This window comes from Coturnix japonica, unplaced genomic scaffold (assembly GCF_054131305.1).
Source record: "Coturnix japonica strain WE unplaced genomic scaffold, WE-NBRP24 Scf098, whole genome shotgun sequence".
In the NCBI taxonomy this organism is placed as follows: Eukaryota; Metazoa; Chordata; class Aves; order Galliformes; family Phasianidae; genus Coturnix; species Coturnix japonica.
This window is the reverse complement of record NW_028189001.1, coordinates 1,126-29,081: the sequence shown is the minus strand read 5'-3', so window position 1 is coordinate 29,081 and position 27,956 is coordinate 1,126. Positions and strand designations below refer to the sequence as shown.

Below are 27,956 nucleotides of genomic sequence, written 5' to 3'. Positions count from 1 at the left end.
GGGAGTGGGGGGGGGGGGGGGGGATGGATCCGTGTTGTTGGTGGGTCCGGGGGGGGCGACGACGACGACGGTTCCGGGGGGGGCGACGACATGAAACTGCCCCACGGAGCTCGCGGAGCAGCTCAGAGCATAGGGACAGCTATGGGGAGATTATAGGGGGTTATATGGGGGATATGGGGGGATATGGGGGATATGGGGTATATAGGGGGGATATGGGGGATATGGGGGGATATGGGGTTATATGGGGGGATATAGGGGGATATGGGGTTATATGGGGGGATATGGGGGATATGGGGGGATATGGGGGGATATGGGGGGATATAGGGGGTATATGGGGGGATATAGGGGGGATATGGGGTATATAGGGGGATATGGGGGGATATGGGGGGGTATGGGGGGATATGGGGGGATATAGGGATATAGGGGGATATAGGGGGATATAGGGGAGATATGGGGTATATGGGGGGATATGGGGGGGATATGGGGAGGGTGAAGCTCACGGAGGAGCTCAGAGCATAGGGACAGCTATGGGGACATATGGGTTATATGGGGGGATATGGGGGGATATGGGGGATATGGGGGATATAGGGGGGATATAGGGGGGATATGGGGGGGATATGGGGGGATATAGGGGGGATTATGGGGGATATGGGGGGATATGGGGGGGTGAAGCTCACGGAGCAGCTCAGAGCATAGGGACAGCTATGGGGAGATTTATATGGGGTTATATGGGGGGATATGGGGTTATATGGGGGGATATGGGGGGATATGGGGGGGATATGGGGTTATATGGGGTATATAGGAAGGATATGGGGGGATATGGGGGGGATATGGGGCGGATATGGGGGGAAATGGGGGGATATGGGGGGATATGGGGGGAATATGGGGGGATATGGGGGGATAAAGGGGGGCTATGGGGGGGTATGGGGGGGATATGGGGGGTATGGGGGTATATGGGGTATATGGGGGATATAGGGGGGATATGGGGGATATGGGGGATATGGGGGGAATATGGGGGATATGGGGGGATATGGGGGGATATGGGGGGATATAGGGGGATATAGGGGGGATATGGGGGGATATGGGGGAGATATGGGGGGATATAGGGGGGGATAGGGATATAGGGGGATATGGGGGATATAGGGGGGATATGGGGGGATATGGGGGGGATATGGGGGTATATGGGGGATATGGGGGGGATATGGGGGGATATGGGGGGATATAGGGGGATATGGGGGGAATATGGGGGGATATGGGGGGATATGGGGGGGATATGGGGTATATGGGGGGATATGGGGTTATATGGGGGGGATATGGGGGGGATATGGTGGGATATAGGGGGGATATAGGGGGGATATGGGGATATGGGGGGATATGGGGGGATATTGGGGGATATAGGGGGGATATGGGGGGATATGGGGGGATATATGGGGGATATGGGGGGATATGTGGGCATATAGGGGGGGATATAGGGGGGATATGGGGGGGATATAGGGGAGATATGGGGGGATATGGGGGGGATATGGGGGGATATGGGGGTTATGGGGGGATATGGGGGTTATGGGGGGATATGGGGGGATATGGGGGGATTAGGGGGATATAGGGGGATATGGGGGGATATGAGGGGATATGAGGTATATATATAGGGGGGATATGGGGGGATATAGGGGGATATGGGGGGATATGGGGGGGATATGGGGTTATAGGGGGTATATGGGGGTATATAGGGGATGTAGCCCCCCATTGCCCCCCATGTCCCCCCACTGACCTGCTCTCTCTCCGCCGACCTCCTGCTGGCCCACACGAACTCGATCAGCGCCACCAGAACCGCCAGCACCAGCCCCATAACCAGCACCACGAAGATGCCCCCGATGTTCTCCATGCCCAGCCCTATAGAATGGGGCAATGTGTGGGTCCCACTGCCCCATAGCGACCCCATAATGTGGGTCCCACCGCCCCATAGCAGCCCCATAATGGCCCTATAACAACGGCCCCATAACCAGCACCACGAAGATGCCCCTGATGTTCTCCATGCCCAGCCCTATAGGGAGCAATGTGTGGGTCCCACTGCCCCATAGCGGCCCCATAGCAGCCCCATAGCGGCCCCATAGCAGCCCCATAGCGGCCCCATAATGGCCCTATAACAACGGCCCCATAACCAGCACCACGAAGATGCCCCCGATGTTCTCCATGCCCAGCCCTATAGAAGGGGGCAATGTGTGGGTCCCACTGCCCCATAGCAGCCCCATAGCAGCCCCACAGCGGCCCCATAGCGGCCCCATAGCGGCCCCATAGCAGCCCCATAATGGCCCTATAACAATGGCCCCATAACCAGCACCACGAAGATGCCCCCGATGTTCTCCATACCCAGCCCTATAGGGGGCAATGTGTGGGTCCCACTGCCCCATAGCGGCCCCATAGCGGCCCCATAGCGGCCCCATAGCGGCCCTATAACAACGGCCCCATAACCAGCACCACGAAGATGCCCCCGATGTTCTCCATGCCCAGCCCTATAGAAGGGGGCAATGTGTGGGTCCCACTGCCCCATAGCAACCCCATAGCGGCCCCATAGCAGCCCCATAGCAGCCCCATAATGGCCCCCCATAGACCCCCCACCTATAGACCCCCCACATCCCCTATAAAACCCCCATAGACTCCCCCACCACACAGCCCCCCATATTGCTCCCATATCCCCCCTATATCCCCCCATATCACCCCTATATCCCCCCATAACCCCCACATAGCCCCCCATAGAGCCCACCCTGCCCCATATCCACCCATATCCCCTGTATATCCCCCCATATTCCCCCTATATCCCCCCTATATGCCCCCATATCCCCCCTATATCCCCCCATATCCCCCCTATATCCCCCCATATCCCCCCTATATCCCCCATATCCCCCCATATTCCCCCGTATCCCCCCCATATCCCCCCGTATCCCCCCTATATCCCCCATATCCCCTCATATCCCCCCTATATCCCTCCATATCCCCCCCATACCCCCCCTATATCCCCCCATAGCCCCCTATATCCCAGTATATCCCCCCATATCCCCCCCATATCCCCCCATATCCCCCCCATATCTCCCCATATCCCCCCCATATCCCCCCATATCCCCCCTATATCCCCCCATATCCCCACATATCCCCCCATATCCCCCCAAATCCCCCATATATCCCCCCATAGAGACCCCCCTGCCCCATATCCCCCCCATATCCCCCTATATCCCCCATATCCCCCTATATCCCCCCATATCCCCCAATATCCCCCCTATATCCCCCCATATCCCCCCCATATCCCCCTATATCCCCCCATATCCCCCCTATATCCCCCCATATCCCCCCTATATCCCCCCATATCCCCCCCATATCCCCCCCATATCCCCCCTATATCCCCCCATATCCCCCCTATATCCCCCCATATCCCCCCTATATCCCCCCATATCCCCCCTATATCCCCCCATATCCCCCCATATCCCCCATATCCCCCCTATATCCCCCATATCCCCCCCATATCCCCCCATATCCCCCATATCCCACCTTTCGCCCTCCGATCCTCCTCCTTGGGGCACTTTCCCCCCTCCCACCATTTCCTTTTTAGGATTTCCAGCCTGTTGTTCTCCTGCAGTTGTAGGATGGCCAACGTGATCTCATCCCGGAACGGAGACCCTGTAATATATGGGGCAGCATTGGACCCATAGCGCCCCATAGCACCGCCCCATAGCAGCCCTCAGTGTCCAGCAGCCCCATAACAACCCCATAACCCCATATAGGACCCCCATAACCTCCTATAGGACCCCATACCCAATGGCATCCCCCATAACAGCCCCATAACAGCCCCATAACCCCATATATAACCCCATAACCCCCTATAGGACCCCATACCCAATGGCATCCCGATCCCGTAGCCCTTGGTGTCCAGCAGCCCCATAACAGCCCCATAACAGCCCCATAACCCCATATAGGACACCCATAACCTCCTATAGGACCCCATACCCAATGGCATCCCCCATAACAGCCCCATAACAGCCCCATAACCCCATATAGGACCCCCATAACCTCCTATAGGACCCCATACCCAATGGCATCCCCCATAACAGCCCCATAACAGCCCCATAACCCCATATAGGACCCCCATAACCTCCTATAGGACCCCATACCCAATGGCATCCCCCATAACAGCCCCATAACAGCCCCATAACCCCATATATAACCCCATAACCCCCTATAGGACCCCATACCCAATGGCATCACCCATAACAGCCCCATAACAGCCCCATAACCCCATATAGGACCCCCATAACCTCCTATAGGACCCCATACCCAATGGCATCCCCCATAACAGCCCCATAACAGCCCCATAACCCCATATAGGACCCCCATAACCTCCTATAGGACCCCATACCCAATGGCATCCCCCATAACAGCCCCATAACAGCCCCATAACCCCATATAGGACCCCCATAACCTCCTATAGGACCCCATACCCAATGGCATCCCCCATAACAGCCCCATAACAGCCCCATAACCCCATATAGGACCCCCATAACCTCCTATAGGACCCCATACCCAATGGCATCCCCCATAACAGCCCCATAACAGCCCCATAACCCCATATATAACCCCATAACCTCCTATAGGACCCCATACCCAATGGCATCCCCCATAACAGCCCCATAACAGCCCCATATCCCCATATAGGACCCCCATAACCTCCTATAGGACCCCATACCCAATGGCATCCCCCATAACAGCCCCATAACAGCCCCATAACCCCATATAGGACCCCCATAACCTCCTATAGGACCCCCATAACCCCATATAGGACCCCATAACCTCCTATAGGACCCCATACCCAATGGCATCCCCCATAACAGCCCCATATCCCCATATAGGACCCCCATAACCTCCTATAGGACCCCCATAACCCCATATAGGACCCCCATAACCTCCTATAGGACCCCATACCCAATGGCATCCCCCATAACAGCCCCATATCCCCATATAGGACCCCCATAACCTCCTATAGGACCCCCATAACCCCATATAGGACCCCCATAACCTCCTATAGGACCCCAGACCCAATGGCAGCCCCATAACCCCATATAGGACCCCCATAACCTCCTATAGGACCCCATACCCAATGGCAGCCCCATAACCCCATATAGGACCCCATAGAACACCCCATACCCAATGGCATCCCGATCCCGTAGCCCTTGGTGTCCAGCAGCCCCATAACAGCCCCATAACAGCCCCATAACCCCATATAGGACCCCATAGAACACCCCATACCCAATGGCATCCCGATGCCGTAGCCCTTGGTGTCCAGCAGCCCCATAACAGCCCCATAACCCCATAGAACACCCCATAGAACACCCCATACCCAATGGCATCCCCCATAACAGCCCCATAACAGCCCTATAACCCCATATAGGACCCCATAGAACACCCCATACCCAATGGCATCCCGATGCCGTAGCCCTTGGTGTCCAGCAGCCCCATAACAGCCCCATAACCCCATATAGGACCCCCATAACCTCCTATAGGACCCCCATAACCCCATATAGGACCCCCATAACCTCCTATAGGACCCCCATAACCCCATATAGGACCCCCATAACCTCCTATAGGACCCCCATAACCCCATATATAACCCCATAACCTCCTATAGGACCCCATACCCAATGGCAGCCCCATAACCCTATATAGGACCCCATAGAACACCCCATACCCAATGGCATCCCGATGCCGTAGCCCTTGGTGTCCAGCCGCCCCATAACAGCCCCATAACAGCCCCATAACCCCATATATAACCCCATAACCTCCTATATGACCCCATACCCAATGGCAGCCCCATAACCTCCTATAGGACCCCCATAACCCCATATATAACCCCATAACCCCCTATAGGACCCCATACCCAATGGCATCCCCCATAACAGCCCCATAACAGTCCCATAACCCCATATAGGACCCCCATAACCTCCTATAGGACCCCATACCCAATGGCAGCCCCATAACCCCATATAGGACCCCCATAACCCCCTATAGGACCCCATACCCAATGGCAGCCCCATAACCCTATATAGGACCCCATAGAACACCCCATACCCAATGGCATCCCGATGCCGTAGCCCTTGGTGTCCAGCCGCCCCATAACAGCCCCATAACCCCATATAGGACCCCCATAACCTCCTATAGGACCCCCATAACCCCATATAGGACCCCCATAACCTCCTATAGGACCCCCATAACCCCATATAGGACCCCCATAACCTCCTATAGGACCCCATACCCAATGGCATCCCCCATAACAGCCCCATAACCCCATATAGGACCCCCATAACCCCATATATAACCCCATAACCTCCTATAGGACCCCATACCCAATGGCATCCCCCATAACAGCCCCATAACCTCCTATAGGACCCCCATAACCCCATATATAACCCCATAACCTCCTATAGGACCCCATACCCAATGGCATCCCCCATAACAGCCCCATAACAGCCCCATAACCCCATATAGGACCCCCATAACCTCCTATAGGACCCCCATAACCCCATATAGGACCCCCATAACCTCCTATAGGACCCCAGACCCAATGGCAGCCCCATAACCCCATATAGGACCCCCATAACCTCCTATAGGACCCCCATAACCCCATATAGGACCCCCATAACCTCCTATAGGACCCCCATAACCCCATATATAACCCCATAACCTCCTATAGGACCCCATACCCAATGGCATCCCCCATAACAGCCCCATAACAGCCCTATAACCCCATATAGGACCCCCATAACCTCCTATAGGACCCCATACCCAATGGCATCCCGATCCCGTAGCCCTTGGTGTCCAGCCGCCCCATAACAGCTCCATAACCCCATATAGGACCCCCATAACCTCCTATAGGACCCCATACCCAATGGCATCCCCATAACCCCATATAGGACCCCCATAACCTCCTATAGGACCCCCATAACCCCATATATAACCCCATAACCTCCTATAGGACCCCCATAACCCCATATAGGACCCCCATAACCTCCTATAGGACCCCCATAACCCCATATAGGACCCCCATAACCTCCTATAGGACCCTAGACCCAATGGCAGCCCCATAACCCCATATAGGACCCCCATAACCTCCTATAGGACCCCATACCCAATGGCAGCCCCATAACCCTATATAGGACCCCATAGAACACCCCATACCCAATGGCATCCCGATGACGTAGCCCTTGGTGTCCAGCAGCCCCATAACAGCCCCATAACCCCATATAGGACCCCCATAACCTCCTATAGGACCCCCATAACCTCCTATAGGACCCCCATAACCCCATATATAACCCCATAACCTCCTATAGGACCCCCATAACCCCATAGAACACCCCATACCCAATGGCATCCCGATGCCGTAGCCCTTGGTGTCCAGCCGCCCCATAACAGCCCCATAACCCCATATAGGACCCCCATAACCTCCTATAGGACCCCCATAACCTCCTATAGGACCCCCATAACCCCATATATAACCCCATAACCTCCTATAGGACCCCATACCCAATGGCATCCCGATGCCGTAGCCCTTGGTGTCCAGCAGCCCCATAACAGCCCCATAACAGCCCCATAACAGCCCCATAACAGCCCCATAACAGCCCCATAACCCCATATAGGACCCCATAGAACACCCCATACCCAATGGCATCCCGATGCCGTAGCCCTTGGTGTCCAGCAGCCCCATAACAGCCCCATAACAGCCCCATAACAGCCCCATAACAGCCCCATAACAGCCCCATAACCCCATATAGGACCCCATAGAACACCCCATACCCAATGGCATCCCGATGCCGTAGCCCTTGGTGTCCAGCCGCCCCATAACAGCCCCATAACCCCATATAGGACCCCATAACCCCATATATAACCCCATAACCCCCTATAGGACCCCATACCCAATGGCAGCCCCATAACCCCATATAGGACCCCCATAACCTCCTATAGGACCCCCATAACCCCATATAGGACCCCCATAACCCCCTATAGGACCCCCATAACCCCATATAGGACCCCCATAACCTCCTATAGGACCCCCATAACCCCCTATAGGACCCCATACCCAATGGCAGCCCCATAACCCCATATAGGACCCCATAGAACACCCCATACCCAATGGCATCCCGATGCCGTAGCCCTTGGTGTCCAGCCGCCCCATAACAGCCCCATAACCCCATATAGGACCCCATAGAACACCCCATACCCAATGGCAGCCCCATAACCCCATATAGGACCCCATAGAACACCCCATACCCAATGGCATCCCGATGCCGTAGCCCTTGGTGTCCAGCCGCCCCATAACAGCCCCATAACAGCCCCATAACAGCCCCATAACAGCCCCATAACCTCCTATAGGACCCCCATAACCCCCTATAGGACCCCATACCCAATGGCATCCCCCATAACAGCCCCATAACCCCATATAGGACCCCCATAACCTCCTATAGGACCCCATACCCAATGGCATCCCCCATAACAGCCCCATAACCCCATATAGGACCCCCATAACCTCCTATAGGACCCCATACCCAATGGCATCCCCCATAACAGCCCCATAACAGCCCCATAACCCCATATATAACCCCATAACCTCCTATAGGACCCCATACCCAATGGCAGCCCCATAACCCCATATAGGACCCCCATAACCTCCTATAGGACCCCCATAACCCCATATAGGACCCCCATAACCTCCTATAGGACCCCATACCCAATGGCAGCCCCATAACCCCATATAGGACCCCATAGAACACCCCATACCCAATGGCAGCCCCATAACCCCATATAGGACCCCATAGAACACCCCATACCCAATGGCATCCCCCATAACAGCCCCATAACAGCCCCATAACCCCCTATAGGACCCCATAGAACACCCCATACCCAATGGCATCCCGATGCCGTAGCCCTTGGTGTCCAGCCGCCCCATAACAGCCCCATAACAGCCCCATAACCCCATATAGGACCCCATAGAACACCCCATACCCAATGGCATCCCGATGCCGTAGCCCTTGGTGTCCAGCCGCCCCATAACAGCCCCATAACCCCATAGAACACCCCATATATGACCCCATACCCAATGGCATCCCGATGCCGTAGCCCTTGGTGTCCAGCCGCCCCCCGATCTGGGTCAGGTTGCAGTTGTGTGCGCGGTGGAACTCGTTCATGGTGGACTCGAGCAGGAAGGCGTAACGGGAATTAAGGACGCGCGCGATTCCTTCCTCCGTGCTCTTGACAAACACCGACGGCTGCTTGGAATGCATGAAGTTCCACATGCGCTGGTACGTCTGGTAGCGGGAGTTCTATGGGGGGATATGGGGGTTATGGGGTTATATATGGGGTTATATATGGGGTATTGGGGGGTATTGGGGGTATTGGGGGTATTGAGGGTATTAGGGTTAGGGATAGGGGCTGGTACGTCTGGTAGCGGGAGTTCTATGGGGAGATATGGGGTTATGGGGGTATATATGGGGTTATATATGGGGTTATGGGGTTATATATGGGGTTATATATGGGGTATTGGGGATAGGGGCTGGTACGTCTGGTAACAGGAGTTCTATGGGGGGATATGGGGAGATATGGGGTTATATATGGGGTTATGGGGAGATATGGGGTTATATATGGGGTTATTGGGGGTATTGGGGCTATTGGGGTTATGGGGTTATATATGGGGTCATGGGGGGTACTGGGTTTAGGGGCTGGTAAGTCTGGTAGCGGGAGTTCTATGGGGAGATATGGGGGTTATGGGGTTATATATGGGGTTATATATGGGGTTATATATGGGGTTATATATGGGGTATTGGGGTTATGGGGGTATTGGGGTTATGGGGGGTATTGGGGTATTGGGGTTATGGGGGTATTGGGGTTATTGGGGGTATTGGGGCTATTAGGGTTATGGGGTTATATATGGGGTTACGGGGGGTATTGGGGTTAGGGGCTGGTACGTCTGGTAGCGGGAGTTCTATGGGGAGATATGGGGTTATATATGGGGTTATTGGGGTTATTGGGGGTATTGGGGGTATTGGGATTAGGGTTAAGAGGGTTGTGTGGGGTTGGGTTGGTACGTCTGGTAACGGGAGTTCTATGGGGAGATATGGGGAGATATGGGGGGATATGGGGTTATATAGGGGGTTATATATGGGGTTATATATGGGGTTATATATGGGGTTATATATGGGGTTATGGGGTTATATATGGGGTTATGGGGTTATATATGGGGTTATGGGGGTATTGGGGGTATTAGGGTTAGGGATAGGGGCTGGTACATCTGGTAGCGGGAGTTCTATGGGGAGATGGTTGGGGGTCAGTGGGGTTGTGGGGCTGGGATGGGTTGGGTTGGTATGTCTGGTAACGGGAGTTCTATGGGGAGATATGGGGAGATATATGGGGTTATATATGGGGTTATATATGGGGTTATATATGGGGTTATATATGGGGTTATGGGGGGTATTGGGGTTATTGGGGGTATGGGGGGCATTGGGGTTATGGGGGGTATTGGGGGTATTGGGTTATATATGGGGTTATGGGGGGTATTGGGGGTATTGGGGTTATATATGGGGTTATGGGGGGTATTGGGGGTATTGGGGTTATGGGGGTATTGGGTTTATGGGGGTATTGGGGTTATTGGGGTTATGGGGGGTATTGGGGTTATTGGGGGTATTGGGGTTATGGGGGGTATTGGGGTATTGGGGTTATTGGGGGTATTGGGGTTATTGGGGGTATTGGGGGTATTGGGGGTATTGGGGGTATGGGGGGTATTGGGGTTATGGGGGGTATTGGGGGTTATGGGGGGTATTGGGGTTATGGGGGGTATTGGGGTTATGGGGGGTATTGGGGTTATGGGGGTATTGGGGTTATGGGGGTATATATGGGGTTATGGGGTTATATATGGGGTTATGGGGTTATATATGGGGTTATGGGGGGTATTGGGGTTAGGGGCTGGTACGTCTGGTAGCGGGAGTTCTATGGGGAGATATGGGGGTTATGGGGGGATATATGGGGTTATATATGGGGTTATATATGGGGTTATATATGGGGTTATATATGGGGTTATATATGGGGTTATATATGGGGTTATGGGGGTATTGGGGTTATGGGGGTATTGGGTTTAGGGGCTGGTACGTCTGGTAGCGGGAGTTCTATGGGGAGATATGGGGGGTATGGGGTTATATATGGGGTTATATATGGGGTTATATATGGGGTTATATATGGGGTTATATATGGGGTTATGGGGGTATTGGGGATAGGGGCTGGCACGTCTGGTAACGGGAGTTCTATGGGGAGATATGGGGGGATATATGGGGTTATGGGGGGTATTGGGGGTATTGGGGTTATTGGGGGTATTGGGGTTATGGGGGGTATTGGGGGTATTGGGGTTAAGGTTAGGGGCTGGTACGTCTGGTAACGGGAGTTCTATGGGGAGATATGGGGGGTATGGGGTTATATATGGGGTTATTGGGGGTATTGGGGTATTGGGGTTAGGGTTAAGGGGGTTGTGTGGGGTTAGGGGCTGGTACGTCTGGTAACGGGAGTTCTTTGGGGAGATATGGGGAGATATGGGGTTATATATGGGGTTATATATGGGGTTATGGGGGGTATTGGGGGTATTGGGGTTAGGGATAGGGGCTGGTACATCTGGTAGCGGGAGTTCTATGGGGAGATATGGGGAGATATGGGGTTATATATGGGGTTATGGGGGGTATTGGGGGTATTGGGGGTATTGGGGGTATTGGGGGTATTAGGGGTATTGGGGTTAGGGTTAGGGGCTGGTACATCTGGTAGCGGGAGTTCTATGGGGAGATGGTTGGGGGTCAGTGGGGTTGTGGGGCTGGGATGGGTTGAGTTGGGTTGAATTGAGTTGAATTGAGTTGAATTGGGTTGAGTTGAGTTGGGTTGAATCCAATTGGGTTGAGTTGTTTTGGGTTGTTTTGGGTCGGTTTGTGTCGGGTTGTGTCGGCCCCACTCCTGCCCCATAGAACCGGGTGGGCCCCATAGAACCGGGTGGGACCCATAGAACCGGGTGGGACCCATAGAAGCCCCACAGCCGGTACCTGGAAGAAGGTCATGGTGGAGCCCGCGTGGATGGTCCCGTACTCGATGTCGGTCTGATCCGCCAGGTCATCGGCCGACTCAATGGGAGCCTCCATGCGCTGAACAGTCAGGAACGCCGCCAGGTTGGCCGTGTACGACGAGATGATGATCAGCGTGAACGCCCACCTGCCCCATAGAGACCCACTGTGACCCACAGAGACCCATAGAGACCCACTGTGACCCATAGCGACACATAGAGACCCATAAAGATCCATAGTGACCCATAGAGATACATATAGGGACCCAGGTTGGCCGTGTACGATGAGATGATGATCAGCGTGAACGCCCACCTGCCCCATAGAGACCCATAGAGACCCACTGTGACCCATAGCGACCCATAGAGATCCATAGAGACCCATAGAGACCCATATAGGGACCCATATAGGGACCCATATAGGGACCCAGGTTGGCCGTGTACGACGAGATGATGATCAGCGTGAACGCCCACCTGCCCCATAGAGACCCATAGAGACCCACTGTGACCCATAGGGACACATAGAGACCCATAGAGATCCATAGAGACCCATAGAGACCCATATAGGGACCCACAGCCCCATACAGCCCCATATAGGGACCCAGGTTGGCCGTGTACGACGAGATGATGATCAGCGTGAACGCCCACCTGCCCCATAGAGACCCATAGAGACCCACTGTGACCCATAGCGACCCATAGGGACACATAGAGACCCATATAGGGACCCACAGCCCCATACAGCCCCATATAGGGACCCAGATTGGCCGTGTACGACGAGATGATGATCAGCATGAACGCCCACCTGCCCCATAGAGACCCATAGAGACCCACTGTGACCCATAGAGACCCATAGGGACACATAGAGACCCATATAGGGACCCACAGCCCCATACAGCCCCATATAGGGACCCAGATTGGCCGTGTACGACGAGATGATGATCAGCATGAACGCCCACCTGCCCCATAGAGACCCTCAGAGACCCACTGTGACCCATAGAGACCCATAGAGACCCATAGAGACCCACTGTGACCCATAGAGACCCATAGAGACCCACTGTGACCCATAGAGACCCATAGGGACACATAGAGACCCATAGAGATCCATAGAGACCCATAGAGACCCATATAGGGACCCATATAGTGACCCAGGTTGGCCGTGTACGACGAGATGATGATCAGCGTGAACGCCCACCTGCCCCATAGAGACCCATAGAGACCCACTGTGACCCATAGGGACCCATAGGGACACATAGAGACCCATAGAGATCAATAGAGATCCATAGGGACACATAGAGATCCATAGAGACCCATAGAGACCCATAGAGATCCATAGGGACACATAGAGATCCATAGAGACCCATAGAGACCCATAGAGATCCATAGGGACACATAGAGATCCATAGAGACCCATAGAGACCCATAGAGACCCATAGAGATCCATAGGGACACATAGAGACCCATAGAGACCCATATAGTGACCCAGGTTGGCCGTGTACGACGAGATGATGATCAGCGTGAACGCCCACCTGCCCCATAGAGACCCATAGAGACCCACTGTGACCCATAGAGACCCATAGCGACCCATAGGGACACATAGAGACCCATAGAGATACATATAGTGACCCAGGTTGGCCGTGTACGACGAGATGATGATCAGCGTGAACGCCCACCTGCCCCATAAAGACCCACTGTGACCCATAGCGACCCATAGAGATCCATATAGGGACCCATATAGGGACCCACAGCCCCATACAGCCCCATATAGGGACCCAGGTTGGCCGTGTACGACGAGATGATGATCAGCATAAACACCCACCTGCCCCATAGAGACCCACTGTGACCCATAGAGACCCACTGTGACCCATAGCAACCCACAGAGACCCATAGAGACCCATAGGGACACATAGAGACCCAAAGAGATCCATAGAGACCCATAGAGACCCATATAGTGACCCAGGTTGGCCGTGTACGACGAGATGATGATCAGCGTGAACGCCCACCTGCCCCATAGAGACCCACTGTGACCCATAGAGACCCATAGAGACCCATAGAGACCCATAGAGACCCATAGGGACACATAGAGACCCATAGAGACCCATAGGGACACATAGAGACCCATAGAGATACATATAGTGACCCAGGTTGGCCGTGTACGACGAGATGATGATCAGCGTGAACGCCCACCTGCCCCATAGAGACCCACTGTGACCCATAGAGACCCATAGGGACACATAGAGACCCATAGGGACACATAGAGACCCATAGAGATCCATATAGTGACCCAGGTTGGCCGTGTACGACGAGATGATGATCAGCGTGAACGCCCACCTGCCCCATAGAGACCCACTGTGACCCATAGAGACCCACTGTGACCCATAGAGACCCATAGAGACCCATATAGGGACCCACAGCCCCATACAGCCCCACACCCCTCATATCCCCCCATTGCCCCCCATATACACTCACCAGACCCCACTGACACACCGTGTCGATAGGGCCCTGGGCATGACCTCGGCCCCCTGCTGCATGAACCCCCCCATATCCCCCCATATCCCCCCATATCCCCCCATATAACCCCATATCCCCCCATATAACCCCATATCCCCCCATATACCCCCCATATCCCCCCATATAACCCCATATCCCCCCATAGCCCCCCATATAACCCCATATAACCCCATATCCCCCCATATCCCCCCATATCTCCCCATAGACTCACCAGACCCCACTGACACACCATGTAGATAGAGCCCTGGGCATGACCTCGGCCCCCTGCTGCATGAACCCCCCCATATCCCCCCATATCCCCCCATATCCCCCCATATAACCCCCATATAACCCCATATCCCCCCATATCCCCCCATATCCCCCCATATCCCCCCATATAACCCCCATATAACCCCATATCCCCCCATATCCCCCCATATAACCCCATATCCCCCCATATCCCCCCATATAACCCTATATCTCCCCATATACACTCACCAGACCCCACTAACACATCTAGTTGATAGAGCCCTTGGCATGACCTCGGCCCCCTGCTGCATGAACCCCCCCATATCCCCCCATATCCCCCCATATCCCCCCATATCCCCCCATATCTCCCCATATCCCCCCATATCCCCCCATATCCCCCCATATAACCCCATATCCCCCCATATCCCCCCATATCCCCCCATATAACCCCATATCCCCCCATATAACCCCCATATAACCCTATATCTCCCCATTACTCACCATACCCCACTAACACATCTAGTCGATAGGGCCCTTGGCATCACCTCGGCCCCCTGCTGCATGAACCCCCCCATATCCCCCCATATCCCCCCATATAACCCCATATCCACCCCATATAACCCCATATAACCCCATATAACCCCATATCCCCCCATATCCCCCCATATAACCCCATATCCCCCCATATAACCCCATATCCCCCCATATCCCCCCATATCCCCCCATATCCCCCCATATAACCCCATATACACTCACCAGACCCCACTGACATACCGTGTAGATAGGGCCCTGGGCATGACCTCGGCCCCCTGCTGCATGAACCCCCCCATATCCCCCCATATCCCCCCATATAACCCCATATCCCCCCATATCCCCCCATATCCCCCCATATAACCCCATATCCCCCCATATAACCCCATATCCCCCCCATACCCCCCCATATCCACCCCATATCCCCCCATATAACCCCATATAACCCCATATCCCCCCATATCCCCCCCATATCCTCCCATATCCCCCCATATAACCCCATATCCCCCCATATCCCCCCCATATCCCCCCATATAACCCCATATCCCCCCATATAACCCCATATCCCCCCATATCCCCCCATATAACCCCATATCCCCCCATATCCCCCCATATCCCCCCATTACTCACCATACCCCACTAACACATCTAGTTGATAGGGCTCTGGGCATCACCTCGGCCCCCTGCTGCATGAACCCCCCCATATCCCCCCATATCCCCCCATATAACCCCATATAACCCCATATAACCCCATATACACTCACCAGACCCCACTGACACACCGTGTAGATAAGGCCCTGGGCATGACCTCGGCCCCCTGCTGCATGAACCCCCCCATATCCCCCCATATGCCCCCATATCCCCCCATATCCCCCCATATCCCCCCATTACTCACCAGACCCCACTGACACACCGTGTAGATAAGGCTCTGGGCATCACCTCTGCCCCCTGCTGCATGAACCCCCCCACGGGGAACCACAGGCTGTTCCCCAGCGTGTATTGATTCAGCAGCAGCTCCCGGCGCTCGCGGAGACACGGGTGGGGGTTGTACCACTCGTAGGGGCTTAATCTGGGGGGGGGATAGAAATAGGGGTTATAATGGGGGGGGTTGTACCATTCATAGGGGCTGAGTCTATGGGGGGGGGGATAGAAATAGGGGGTTATAAAGGGGGGGGATAGAACATATAGGGGTTATAATGGGGTTATAATGGGGTTATAAAGGGGTTGGGGGGATAGAAATAGGGGTGGGGGTTGTACCATTCATAGGGGCTCAATCTATGGGGGGGGGATAGAAATAAATAGAGGGGGGGGTTATAAAGGGGGTTATAAAGGGGGGGGGGTTGTACCACTCATAGGGGCTGAGTCTATGGGGGGGGGCACAAGAAATAGGGGGTTATAAAGGGGGGGGGATACAACATATAGGGGTTATAATGGGGGGGGGATACAACATATAGGGGTTATAAAGGGGGGGGGTTGTACCACTCATAGGGGCTTAATCTGGGGGGGGGGGACAAATAATAGGGGGTTATAATGGGGGTTATAAAGGGGGTTATAAAGGGGTTGGGGGGATAGAAATAGGGGTGGGGGTTGTACCACTCATAGGGGCTCAGTCTGGGGGGGGGACAAATAATAGGGGTTATAATGGGGGGGATACAACATATAGGGGTTATAATGGGGTGGGGGTTGTACCACTCGTAGGGGCTTAATCTGGGGGGGGGGGATAGAAATAAATAGAGGGGGGGGGTTATAAAGGGGGTTATAAAGTGGGGGGTTGTACCACTCATAGGGGCTGAGTCTATGGGGGGGGGATAGAAATAGGGGTTATAATGGGGTTATAAAGGGGGTTATAAAGGGGGGGGGGTTGTACCATTCATAGGGGCTCAATCTATGGGGGGGGGACATAAAAAGCGGGGGGTTATAGAGGGGGTTATAATGGGGGGGTTGTACCATTCATAGGGGCTGAGTCTATGGGGGGGGGGACATAAATAGGGGGGGGGTCAATAAATAATATGGGTGGGGGTTGTACCACTCGTAGGGGCTGAGTCCATGGGGGGGCACAACAAATAGGGGGTTATAATGGGGGGGGGGGTTGTACCACTCATAGGGGCTCAGTCTATGGGGGGGCACAACAAATAGGGGGTTATAATGGGGGGGGGGGGTTGTACCACTCATAGGGGCTCAGTCTATGGGGGGGGGGATAGAAATAGGGGGTTATAAAGGGGGTTATAAAAGGGGTTATAAAGGGGGGGGTTGTACCACTCGTAGGGGCTCAGTCTATGGGGGGGGGGACATAAATAGGGGTTATAAAGGGGGTTATAAAGGGGGGGGGTTGTACCACTCATAGGGGCTGAGTCTATGGGGGGGGGAATAGAAATAGGGGGTTATAATGGGGTTATAATGGGGTTATAATGGGGTCATAATGGGGTTATAATGGGGTTATAAAGGGGTTGGGGGGATAGAAATAGGGGTGGGGGTTGTACCACTCATAGGTCTATGGGGGGGGGGCACAAATAATAAGGGTGGGAATAATATGGGAGTATATGGGGGGGTATGGGGTCAGTATGGGGGGATATGGGGGGGTATGGGGGGATAAGGGGGGGATATGGGGGATATATGGGAGGGTATGGGGTCAGTATGGGGGGATATGGGGGGGTATGGGGTCAGAATGGGGGTCAATGGAGGAATATGGGGGGATATCAGGGGATATGGGGGGGGTATGGGTTCAGTATGGGGGGCTAAGGGGGGTGATAGGGGGCAATGGGACCATAAAACCCCCATAAGACTCCCCAGGACCCCAATGAGACCCCCACAAGACCCCCAGGACCCCCATAGACCCTCAGGACACCCATAAGACCCCCAGGACCCCCATAAGACCCCCAATATCTGACCAGGATGGTGGTGACAATGAGGGTCTTGTTGGCCATAGGAATCCCCCCCATATTATCTAGGCCCTCCATATTAACCCCCCCCCCATATTAAATCCCCCCCCCATTTTACAGCCCCCCCCATATTAAACCCCCCCCATATTAAATCCCCATTCCCCATTTTAATGCCCCCCCCATATTAAGTTGTCCCCCCATTTTAATCCCCCCACCACTTTAATGCCCCCTCCCCATATTAAATCCCCCCCCCATATTAAATCCCCATTCCCCATTTTAATGCCCCCCCCATATTAATGTCCCCCCCCATATTAATGCCTCCCCATATTAAATCCCCCCTCCCCATTTTATTGCCCCCCCATATTAATGCCCCCTCCCCATATTAACCCCCCCCATATTAAATCCCCCCCATATTAGACCCCCCATATTAAATCCCCATTCCCCATATTAATGCCCCCTCCCCATATTAAATCCCCCTCCCCATATTAAACCCCCCCATATTAAATCCCCCTCCCCATATTAAACCCCCCCCCCATATTAAATCCCCCTCATATTAAACCCCCCCATTTTAATGCCCCCCCATTTTAATGCCCCCCCCCATATTAAATCCCCCTCCCCATATTAAACCCCCCCATATTAAATCCCCATTCCCCATTTTAATGCCCCCCCCCATATTAAATCCCCCCCCCATATTAACCCCCCCCCATATTAAATCCCCCTCCCCATATTAATGTCCCCCCCCATTTTAATGTCCCCCCCCATATTAAATCCCCCCCCCCCATATTAAGCCCCCCCATATTAAATCCCCCTCCCTATATTAATGTCCCCCCCCCCCATATTAAACCGCCCCCCCATATTAAATCTGCCCCCCCCATATTAATGTCCCCTCCCCATATTAACCCCCCCCATATTAAATCTGCCCCCTCCCCATATTAAATCCCCCCCCATTTTCCTGCCCCCCCATATCAAACTCCCTCCCCATATTAATGTCCCCCCCCCACTTTAATGCCCCCCCCCATATTAACCCCCCCCCATGTTAAACCCCCCCCCCATATTAAACCCCCCCCCACCTGGCGGCGAGGAAGAGGACGCAGCTGACGGCCAGATACGCCAACAACATGAAGAGCCAAACGGCCGGAGAAAATGGGTCTAAAAACGAGAAATAGCCCGGCTTGCGGCCCTGCCGGGACCCCCAGTCAGAGCCCACCCCATAGACCCCAGAGCGCCCCATAGCGCCCCATAGAAACCCATAGACACCCCATAGAGCCCCATAGCGCCCCATAGAGCCCCATAACCACCCCATAGAGCCCCATAGAGCCCCATAGAGCCCCATAACCACCCCATAGAGCCCCATAGAGCCCCATAACCACCCCATAGAGCCCCATAACCACCCCATAGAGCCCAATAACCACCCCATAGAGCCCCATAGCGCCCCATAACCACCCCATAGAGCCCCATAGAACCCTATAGAACCCCATAGAGCCCCATAGAGCCCCATAACGGGTCTAAAAACGAGAAATAGCCCGGCTTGCGGCCCTGCCGGGACCCCCAGTCAGAGCCCACCCCATAGACCCCATAGCGCCCCATAGAGACCCATAGAGACCCATAGAAACCCATAGAGCCCCATAGCGCCCCATAGACACCCCATAGAGCCCCATAGAAACCCATAGCGCCCCATAGAGCCCCATAGAGCCCCATAATGGGTCTAAAAACGAGAAATAGCCCGGCTTGCGGCCCTGCCGGGACCCCCAGTCAGAGCCCACCCCATAGACCCCATAGAAACCCATAGAGCCCCATAGCGCCCCATAGAGCCCCATAACCACCCCATAGAGCCCCATAGAACCCTATAGAACCCCATAGAGCCCCATAGAGCCCCATAACGGGTCTAAAAACGAGAAATAGCCCGGCTTGCGGCCCTGCCGGGACCCCCAGTCAGAGCCCACCCCATAGACCCCATAGCGCCCCATAGCGCCCCATAGCGCCCCATAGCGCCCCATAACCACCCCATAGAGCCCCATAGCGCCCCATAGAGCCCCACAACCACCCCATAACGGGTCTAAAAACGAGAAATAGCCCGGCTTGCGGCCCTGCCGGGACCCCCAGTCAGAGCCCACCCCATAGACCCCATAGCGCCCCATAGCGCCCCATAGAGCCCCATAGAGCCCCATAGAGCCCCATAACCACCCCATAACGGGTCTAAAAACGAGAAATAGCCCGGCTTGCGGCCCTGCCGGGACCCCCAGTCAGAGCCCACCCCATAGCGCCCCATAGCGCCCCATAGCGCCCCATAACCACCCATAGCGCCCCATAGCGCCCCATAGCGCCCCATAGAGCCCCATAGCGCCCCATAACCACCCCATAGAGCCCCATAACCACCCCATAGCGCCCCATAGAGCCCCATAGCGCCCCATAGCGCCCCATAGAGACCCATAACCACCCCATAGCGCCCCATAACCACCCCATAACGGGTCTAAAAACGAGAAATAGCCCGGCTTGCGGCCCTGCCGGGACCCCCAGTCAGAGCCCACCCCATAGACCCCATAGCGCCCCATAGAAACCCATAGAGCCCCATAACCACCCCATAGCGCCCCATAGAGCCCCATAGAGCCCCATAGCGCCCCATAGAGCCCCATAACCACCCCATAGAGCCCCATAGCGCCCCATAGCCACCCCATAGAGCCCCATAACCACCCCATAGCGCCCCATAGAGCCCCATAACCACCCCATAGCGCCCCATAGAACCCCATAACCACCCCATAGCGCCCCATAGAGCCCCATAACCACCCCATAGAGCCCCATAGAGCCCCATAACCACCCCATAGAGCCCCATAGAGCCCCATAACCACCCCATAACGGGTCTAAAAACGAGAAATAGCCCGGCTTGCGGCCCTGCCGGGACCCCCAGTCAGAGCCCACCCCATAGCGCCCCATAGCGCCCCATAACCACCCCATAGAGCCCCATAGAGCCCCATAACCATCCCATAGAGCCCCATAGAGCCCCATAGCGCCCCATAACCACCCCATAGAGCCCCATAGAGCCCCATAACCACCCCATAGAGCCCCATAGCGCCCCATAACCACCCCATAGAACCCCATAACCACCCCATAGAGCCCCATAACCACCCCATAGAGCCCCATAGAGCCCCATAGAGCCCCATAACCACCCCATAGAGCCCCATAACCACCCCATAGAGCCCCATAGAGCCCCATAACCACCCCATAGAGCCCCATAACCACCCCATAGCGCCCCATAACCACCCCATAGAGCCCCATAGAGCCCCATAACCACCCCATAGAGCCCCATAGAGCCCCACAACACCCCATAACCACCCCATAGAGCCCCATAGAGCCCCATAACCACCACATAGAGCCCCATAGAGCCCCATAACCACCCCATAGAGCCCCATAACCACCCCATAGAGCCCCATAGAGCCCCATAACCACCCCATAACGGGTCTAAAAACGAGAAATAGCCTGGCTTGCGGCCCTGCCGGGACCCCCAGTCAGAGCCCACCCCATAGCACCCCATAGCGCCCCATAGAGCCCCATAGAGCCCCATAACCACCCCATAGAGCCCCATAGAGCCCCATAACCACCCCATAGCGCCCCATAGCGCCCCATAACCACCCCATAGAGCCCCACAGAGCCCCATAACCACCCCATAGAGCCCCATAGAGCCCCATAACCACCCCATAGAGCCCCATAACCACCCCATAGAGCCCCATAGAGCCCCATAACCACCCCATAGCGCCCCATAGCGCCCCATAACCACCCCATAGAGCCCCACAGAGCCCCATAACCACCCCATAGAGCCCCATAACCACCCCATAGAGCCCCATAGAGCCCCATAACCACCCCATAACAGGTCTAAAAACGAGAAATAGCCCGGCTTGCGGCCCTGCCGGGACCCCCAGTCAGAGCCCACCCCATAGCGCCCCATAGCGCCCCATAGCGCCCCATAGCCACCCCATAGAGCCCCATAACCACCCCATAGAGCCCCATAACCACCCCATAGAGCCCCATAGAGCCCCATAACCACCCCATAGAGCCCCATAGAGCCCCATAGAGCCCCATAGAGCCCCATAACCACCCCATAGAGCCCCATAGCGCCCCATAACCACCCCATAGAGCCCCATAACCACCCCATAGCGCCCCATAGAGCCCCATAGCGCCCCATAACCACCCCATAGCGCCCCATAGAGCCCCATAACCACCCCATAGAGCCCCATAGAGCCCCATAACGGGTCTAAAAACAAGAAATAGCCCGGCTTGCAGCCCTGCCGGGACCCCCAGTCAGAGCCCACCCCATAGCGCCCCATAGCGCCCCATAACAACCCCATAACCACCCCATAGAGCCCCATAGAGCCCCATAACCACCCCATAGAGCCCCATAACGGGTCTAAAAACGAGAAATAGCCCGGCTTGCGGCCCTGCCGGGACCCCCAGTCAGAGCCCACCCCATAGCGCCCCATAGCGCCCCATAGCGCCCCATAGAGCCCCATAACCACCCCATAGAGCCCCATAGAACTCCATAGCGCCCCATAGAGCCCCATAACCACCCCATAGAGCCCCATAGCGCCCCATAGAGCCCCATAACCACCCCATAGCGCCCCATAGAACCCCATAACCACCCCATAACAGGTCTAAAAACGAGAAATAGCCCGGCTTGCGGCCCTGCCGGGACCCCCAGTCAGAGCCCACCCCATAGCGCCCCATAACCACCCCATAGAGCCCCATAGCGCCCCATAGAGCCCCATAGCCACCCCATAGTGCCCCATAGAGCCCCATAGCGCCCCATAACCAGAGCCCCATAGAGCCCCATAGAGCCCCATAGAGCCCCATAACCACCCCATAGCGCCCCATAGAGCCCCATAGTGCCCCATAGCGCCCCATAGAGCCCCATAACCACCCCATAGAGCCCCATAGCGCCCCATAACCACCCCATAACGGGTCTAAAAACGAGAAATAGCCCGGCTTGCGGCCCTGCCGGGACCCCCAGTCAGAGCCCACCCCATAGCGCCCCATAGCGCCCCATAGCGCCCCATAGAGCCCCATAACCACCCCATAGAGCCCCATAGAGCCCCATAGAGCCCCATAGAGCCCCATAACCACCCCATAGCGCCCCATAGAGCCCCATAACCACCCCATAGAGCCCCATAGAGCCCCATAGAGCCCATAACCACCCCATAGAGCCCCATAGAGCCCCATAGAGCCCCATAACCACCCCATAGAGCCCCATAGAGCCCCATAACCACCCCATAGAGCCCCATAGAGCCCCATAACCACCCCATAGAGCCCCATAGAGCCCCATAACCACCCCATAACCACCCCATAACGGGTCTAAAAACAAGAAATAGCCCGGCTTGCGGCCCTGCCGGGACCCCCAGTCAGAGCCCACCCCATAGCGCCCCATAGCGCCCCATAGAGCCCCATAGCGCCCCATAGAGCCCCATAACCACCCCATAGAGCCCCATAGAGCCCCATAACCACCCCATAGAGCCCCATAACAACCCCATAGAGCCCCATAACCACCCCATAGAGCCCCATAGCGCCCCATAGCGCCCCATAACCACCCCATAGAGCCCCATAACCACCCCACAGAGCCCCATAGAGCCCCATAACCACCCCATAACGGGTCTAAAAACAAGAAATAGCCCGGCTTGCGGCCCTGCCGGGACCCCCAGTCAGAGCCCACCCCATAGCGCCCCATAGCGCCCCATAACCACCCCATAGAGCCCCATAACCACCCCATAGAGCCCCATAGCGCCCCATAACCACCCCATAGCGCCCCATAGAGCCCCATAACCACCCCATAGCGCCCCATAGCGCCCCATAGAGCCCCATAACCACCCCATAGAGCCCCATAACCACCCCATAGAGCCCCATAGCACCCCATAGAGCCCCATAACAACCCCATAACACACATAACGCGTCTAAAAACAAGAAATAGCCCGGCTTGCGGCCCTGCCGGGACCCCCAGTCAGAGCCCACCCCATAGCGCCCCATAGCGCCCCATAACCACCCCATAGAGCCCCATAACCACCCCATAGAGCCCCATAGCGCCCCATAACCACCCCATAGCGCCCCATAGAGCCCCATAGACACCCCATAGAGCCCCATAGAGCCCATAGAGCCCCATAACCACCCCATAACGGGTCTAAAAACGAGAAATAGCCCGGCTTGCGGCCCTGCCGGGACCCCCAGTCAGAGCCCACCCCATAGACCCCATAGCGCCCCATAGAGACCCATAGCGCCCCATAACTGCCCCATAGCGCCTCATAACCACCCCATAGAGCCCCATAGAGCCCCATAACCACCCCATAGCGCCCCATAGTGCCCCATAACCACCACATAGAGCCCCATAGAGCCCCATAACCACCCCATAGAGCCCCATAACCACCCCATAGAGCCCCATAACCACCCCATAGAGCCCCATAGAGCCCCATAGAGCCCCATAACGGGTCTAAAAATGAGAAATAGCCCGGCTTGCGGCCCTGCCGGGACCCCCAGTCAGAGCCCACCCCATAACCACCCCATAGACCCCATAACCACCCCATAGAGCTCATAACACACATAGAACCCCATAGAACCCCATAACCCACCCCATAACACACATAGCCCTGCCAGGACCCCCAGTCAGAGCCCACCCCATAGACCACCCTATAACCACCCCATAGACACCATAGAACCCCATAACCCACCCCATAACACACATAGCCCACCCCATAGACCACAATAACCCCCCATAGCCCACCCCATAGCCCATATCCTGCCCCATAGCCCATAGCCCCCCATATCCCACCCCATATCCCACCCCATAGACCACAATAACCCCCCATATCCCGCCCCATATCCCACCCCATAGCCCCCCATAGCCCCCCATATCCCACCCCATAGCCCATAACCCCCCATAGCCCACCCCATAGCCCGTCCCATAGACCACAATAACCCCCCATAGCCCACCCCATAGCCCATAGCCCCCCATATCCCACCCCATAGCCCATAACCCCCCATAGCCCACCCCATAGCCCACCCCATAGCCCATAGCCCCCCATAGCCCACCCCATAGCCCATAACCCCCCATATCCCCCCACATCCCGCCCCACATCCCCCCATATCCTGCCCCACATCCCCCCATATCCCGCCCCACATCCCGCCCCACATCCCCCCATATCCTGCCCCACATCCCCCCACATCCTGCCCCACATCCCCCCATATCCTGCCCCACATCCCCCCACATCCTGCCCCACATCCCCCCATATCCCGCCCCACATCCCGCCCCACATCCCCCCACATCCTGCCCCACATCCCCCCATATCCTGCCCCACATCCCCCCATATCCTGCCCCATATCCCCCCACATCCCGCCCCACATCCCCCCATATCCTGCCCCATAACCCCCCACATCCCACCCCACATCCCGCCCCACATCCCCCCATATCCTGCCCCATAACCCCCCATATCCCGCCCCACATCCTGCCCCACATCCCCCCATACCCCGCCCCACATCCCCCCATATCCTGCCCCACATCCTGCCCCACATCCCCCCATATCCTGCCCCACATCCCCCCACATCCTGCCCCATAACCCCCCACATCCTGCCCCACATCCCGCCACACATCCCACCCCACATCCCCCCATATCCTGCCCCACATCCCACCCCACATCCCGCCCCACATCCTGCCCCATAACCCCCCACATCCCGCCCCACATCCCGCCCCACATCCCCCCATATCCTGCCCCATATCCCCCCATATCCCACCCCACATCCCGCCCCACATCCCGCCCCACATCCCCCCATATCCCCCCACATCCCGCCCCACATCCCGCCCCACACATCCCCCCATATCCCCCCACATCCCACCCCACATCCCCCCATATCCCGCCCCATATCCCCCATATCCCACCCCACATCCCCCCATACCCCGCCCCACATCCCGCCCCACATCCCGCCCCATATCCCGCCCCATATCCCGCCCCACATCCCGCCCCACATCCCCCCATATCCTGCCCCACATCCCCCCATATCCCACCCCACATCCCGCCCCACATCCCCCCATATCCTGCCCCATATCCCCCCATATCCCACCCCACATCCTGCCCCACATCCTGCCCCACATCCCGCCCACATCCCGCCCCACACTCACCATGTGCACGCGGTACAAGATGCTGATCCCCAACGTCATGAAGGGTTTGGAGAAGTCAATGACTTTCTCACGCTCCGCCGTGATGGTGAAGGCGGCCACCGCCAGGTCGGCCTTCTGGGGGGCAAGGGGGGGTTAGGGGGCAGATATGGGGCAGATATGGGGCACATATGGGGCAGGTGTGGGGCAGATATGGGGCACATATGGGGCAGATATGGGGCAGATATGGGGCACATATGGGGCAGGTATGGGGCACATATGGGGCACATATGGGGCAGATATGGGGCACATATGGGGCAGGTGTGGGGCAGATATGGGGCACATATGGGGCAGATATGGGGCAGGTATGGGGCACATATGGGGCAGGTATGGGGCACATATGGGGCACATATGGGGCAGGTATGGGGCACATATGGGGCAGGTATGGGGCAGATATGGGGCACATATGGGGCAGAGACCCCCATGGGATCCCAATGGAGAGCACAATGGAGATATGGGGCAGATATGGGGCAGAGACCCCTATGGGACCCCAATAGAGACCCCAATGGAGGCCTTCTGGGGGGCAAGGGGGGGCTAGGGGGGTGTGGGGCACATATGGGGCAGGTGTGGGGCAGGTGTGGGGCAGAGACCCCCATGGGATCCCAATGGAGGCCTTCTGGGGGGCAAGGGGGGGTTAGGGGGGATGTGGGGCAGGTATGGGGCAGGTATGGGGCAGATATGGGGCACATATGGGGCAGAGACCCCCATGGGATCCCAATGGAGGCCTTCTGGGGGGCAAGGGGGGGTTAGGGGGGATATGGGGCAGGTATGGGGCAGATATGGGGCAGAGACCCCAATAGAGACCCCAATGGGACCCCAATGGAGGCCTTCTGGGGGGCAAGGGGGGGTTAGGGGGGATGTGGGGCAGGTGTGGGGCACATATGGGGCGGATATGGGGCAGGTGTGGGGCAGAGACCCCCATGGGACCCCAATAGAGACCCCAATGGAGGCCTTCTGGGGGGCAAGGGGGGGTTAGGGGGGATGTGGGGCAGGTGTGGGGCACATATGGGGCACATATGGGGCAGAGACCCCCATGGGATCCCAATGGAGGCCTTCTGGGGGGCAAGGGGGGGTTAGGGGGGATGTGGGGCAGGTGTGGGGCACATATGGGGCACATATGGGGCACATATGGGGCACATATGGGGCAGATATGGGGCAGAGACCCCAATAGAGACCCCAATGGGAGGCCTTCTGGGGGGCAAGGGGGGGTTAGGGGGGATGTGGGGCACATATGGGGCAGGTATGGGGCAGATATGGGGCACATATGGGGCAGAGACCCCCATGGGATCCCAATGGAGGCCTTCTGGGGGGCAAGGGGGGGTTAGGGGGGATGTGGGGCAGAGAGACCCCTATTGCCCCATATCCCCCCATATCCCCCCATCTCCCCCCATATCCCCCCATATCTCCCCCCATATCCCCCCATATCCCCCCGTACCCTATTGATGAGCTCCCCCACCATCCCGGTCCATGACCCATTGGGTTCTGGTGCCCCATAGAGCCCGTCCTGCCC

General features: G+C 56.4%; 1 protein-coding gene across 1 annotated transcript; it reads right to left on the bottom strand.

Annotated features, from left to right (window-relative positions):
* Window positions 1-27,956, bottom strand: LOC146751323 (glutamate receptor ionotropic, kainate 5-like; the record flags this gene model as incomplete). The annotated part of the gene is given in 10 exon segments (XM_085534736.1): window positions 1-52; window positions 54-139; window positions 1,769-1,890; window positions 3,541-3,669; window positions 9,131-9,356; window positions 12,105-12,270; window positions 16,281-16,454; window positions 19,335-19,444; window positions 26,411-26,524; window positions 27,882-27,956. Coding segments are annotated over 10 exon segments (1,203 nt in total), but the record flags the coding sequence as incomplete, so codon positions are not given.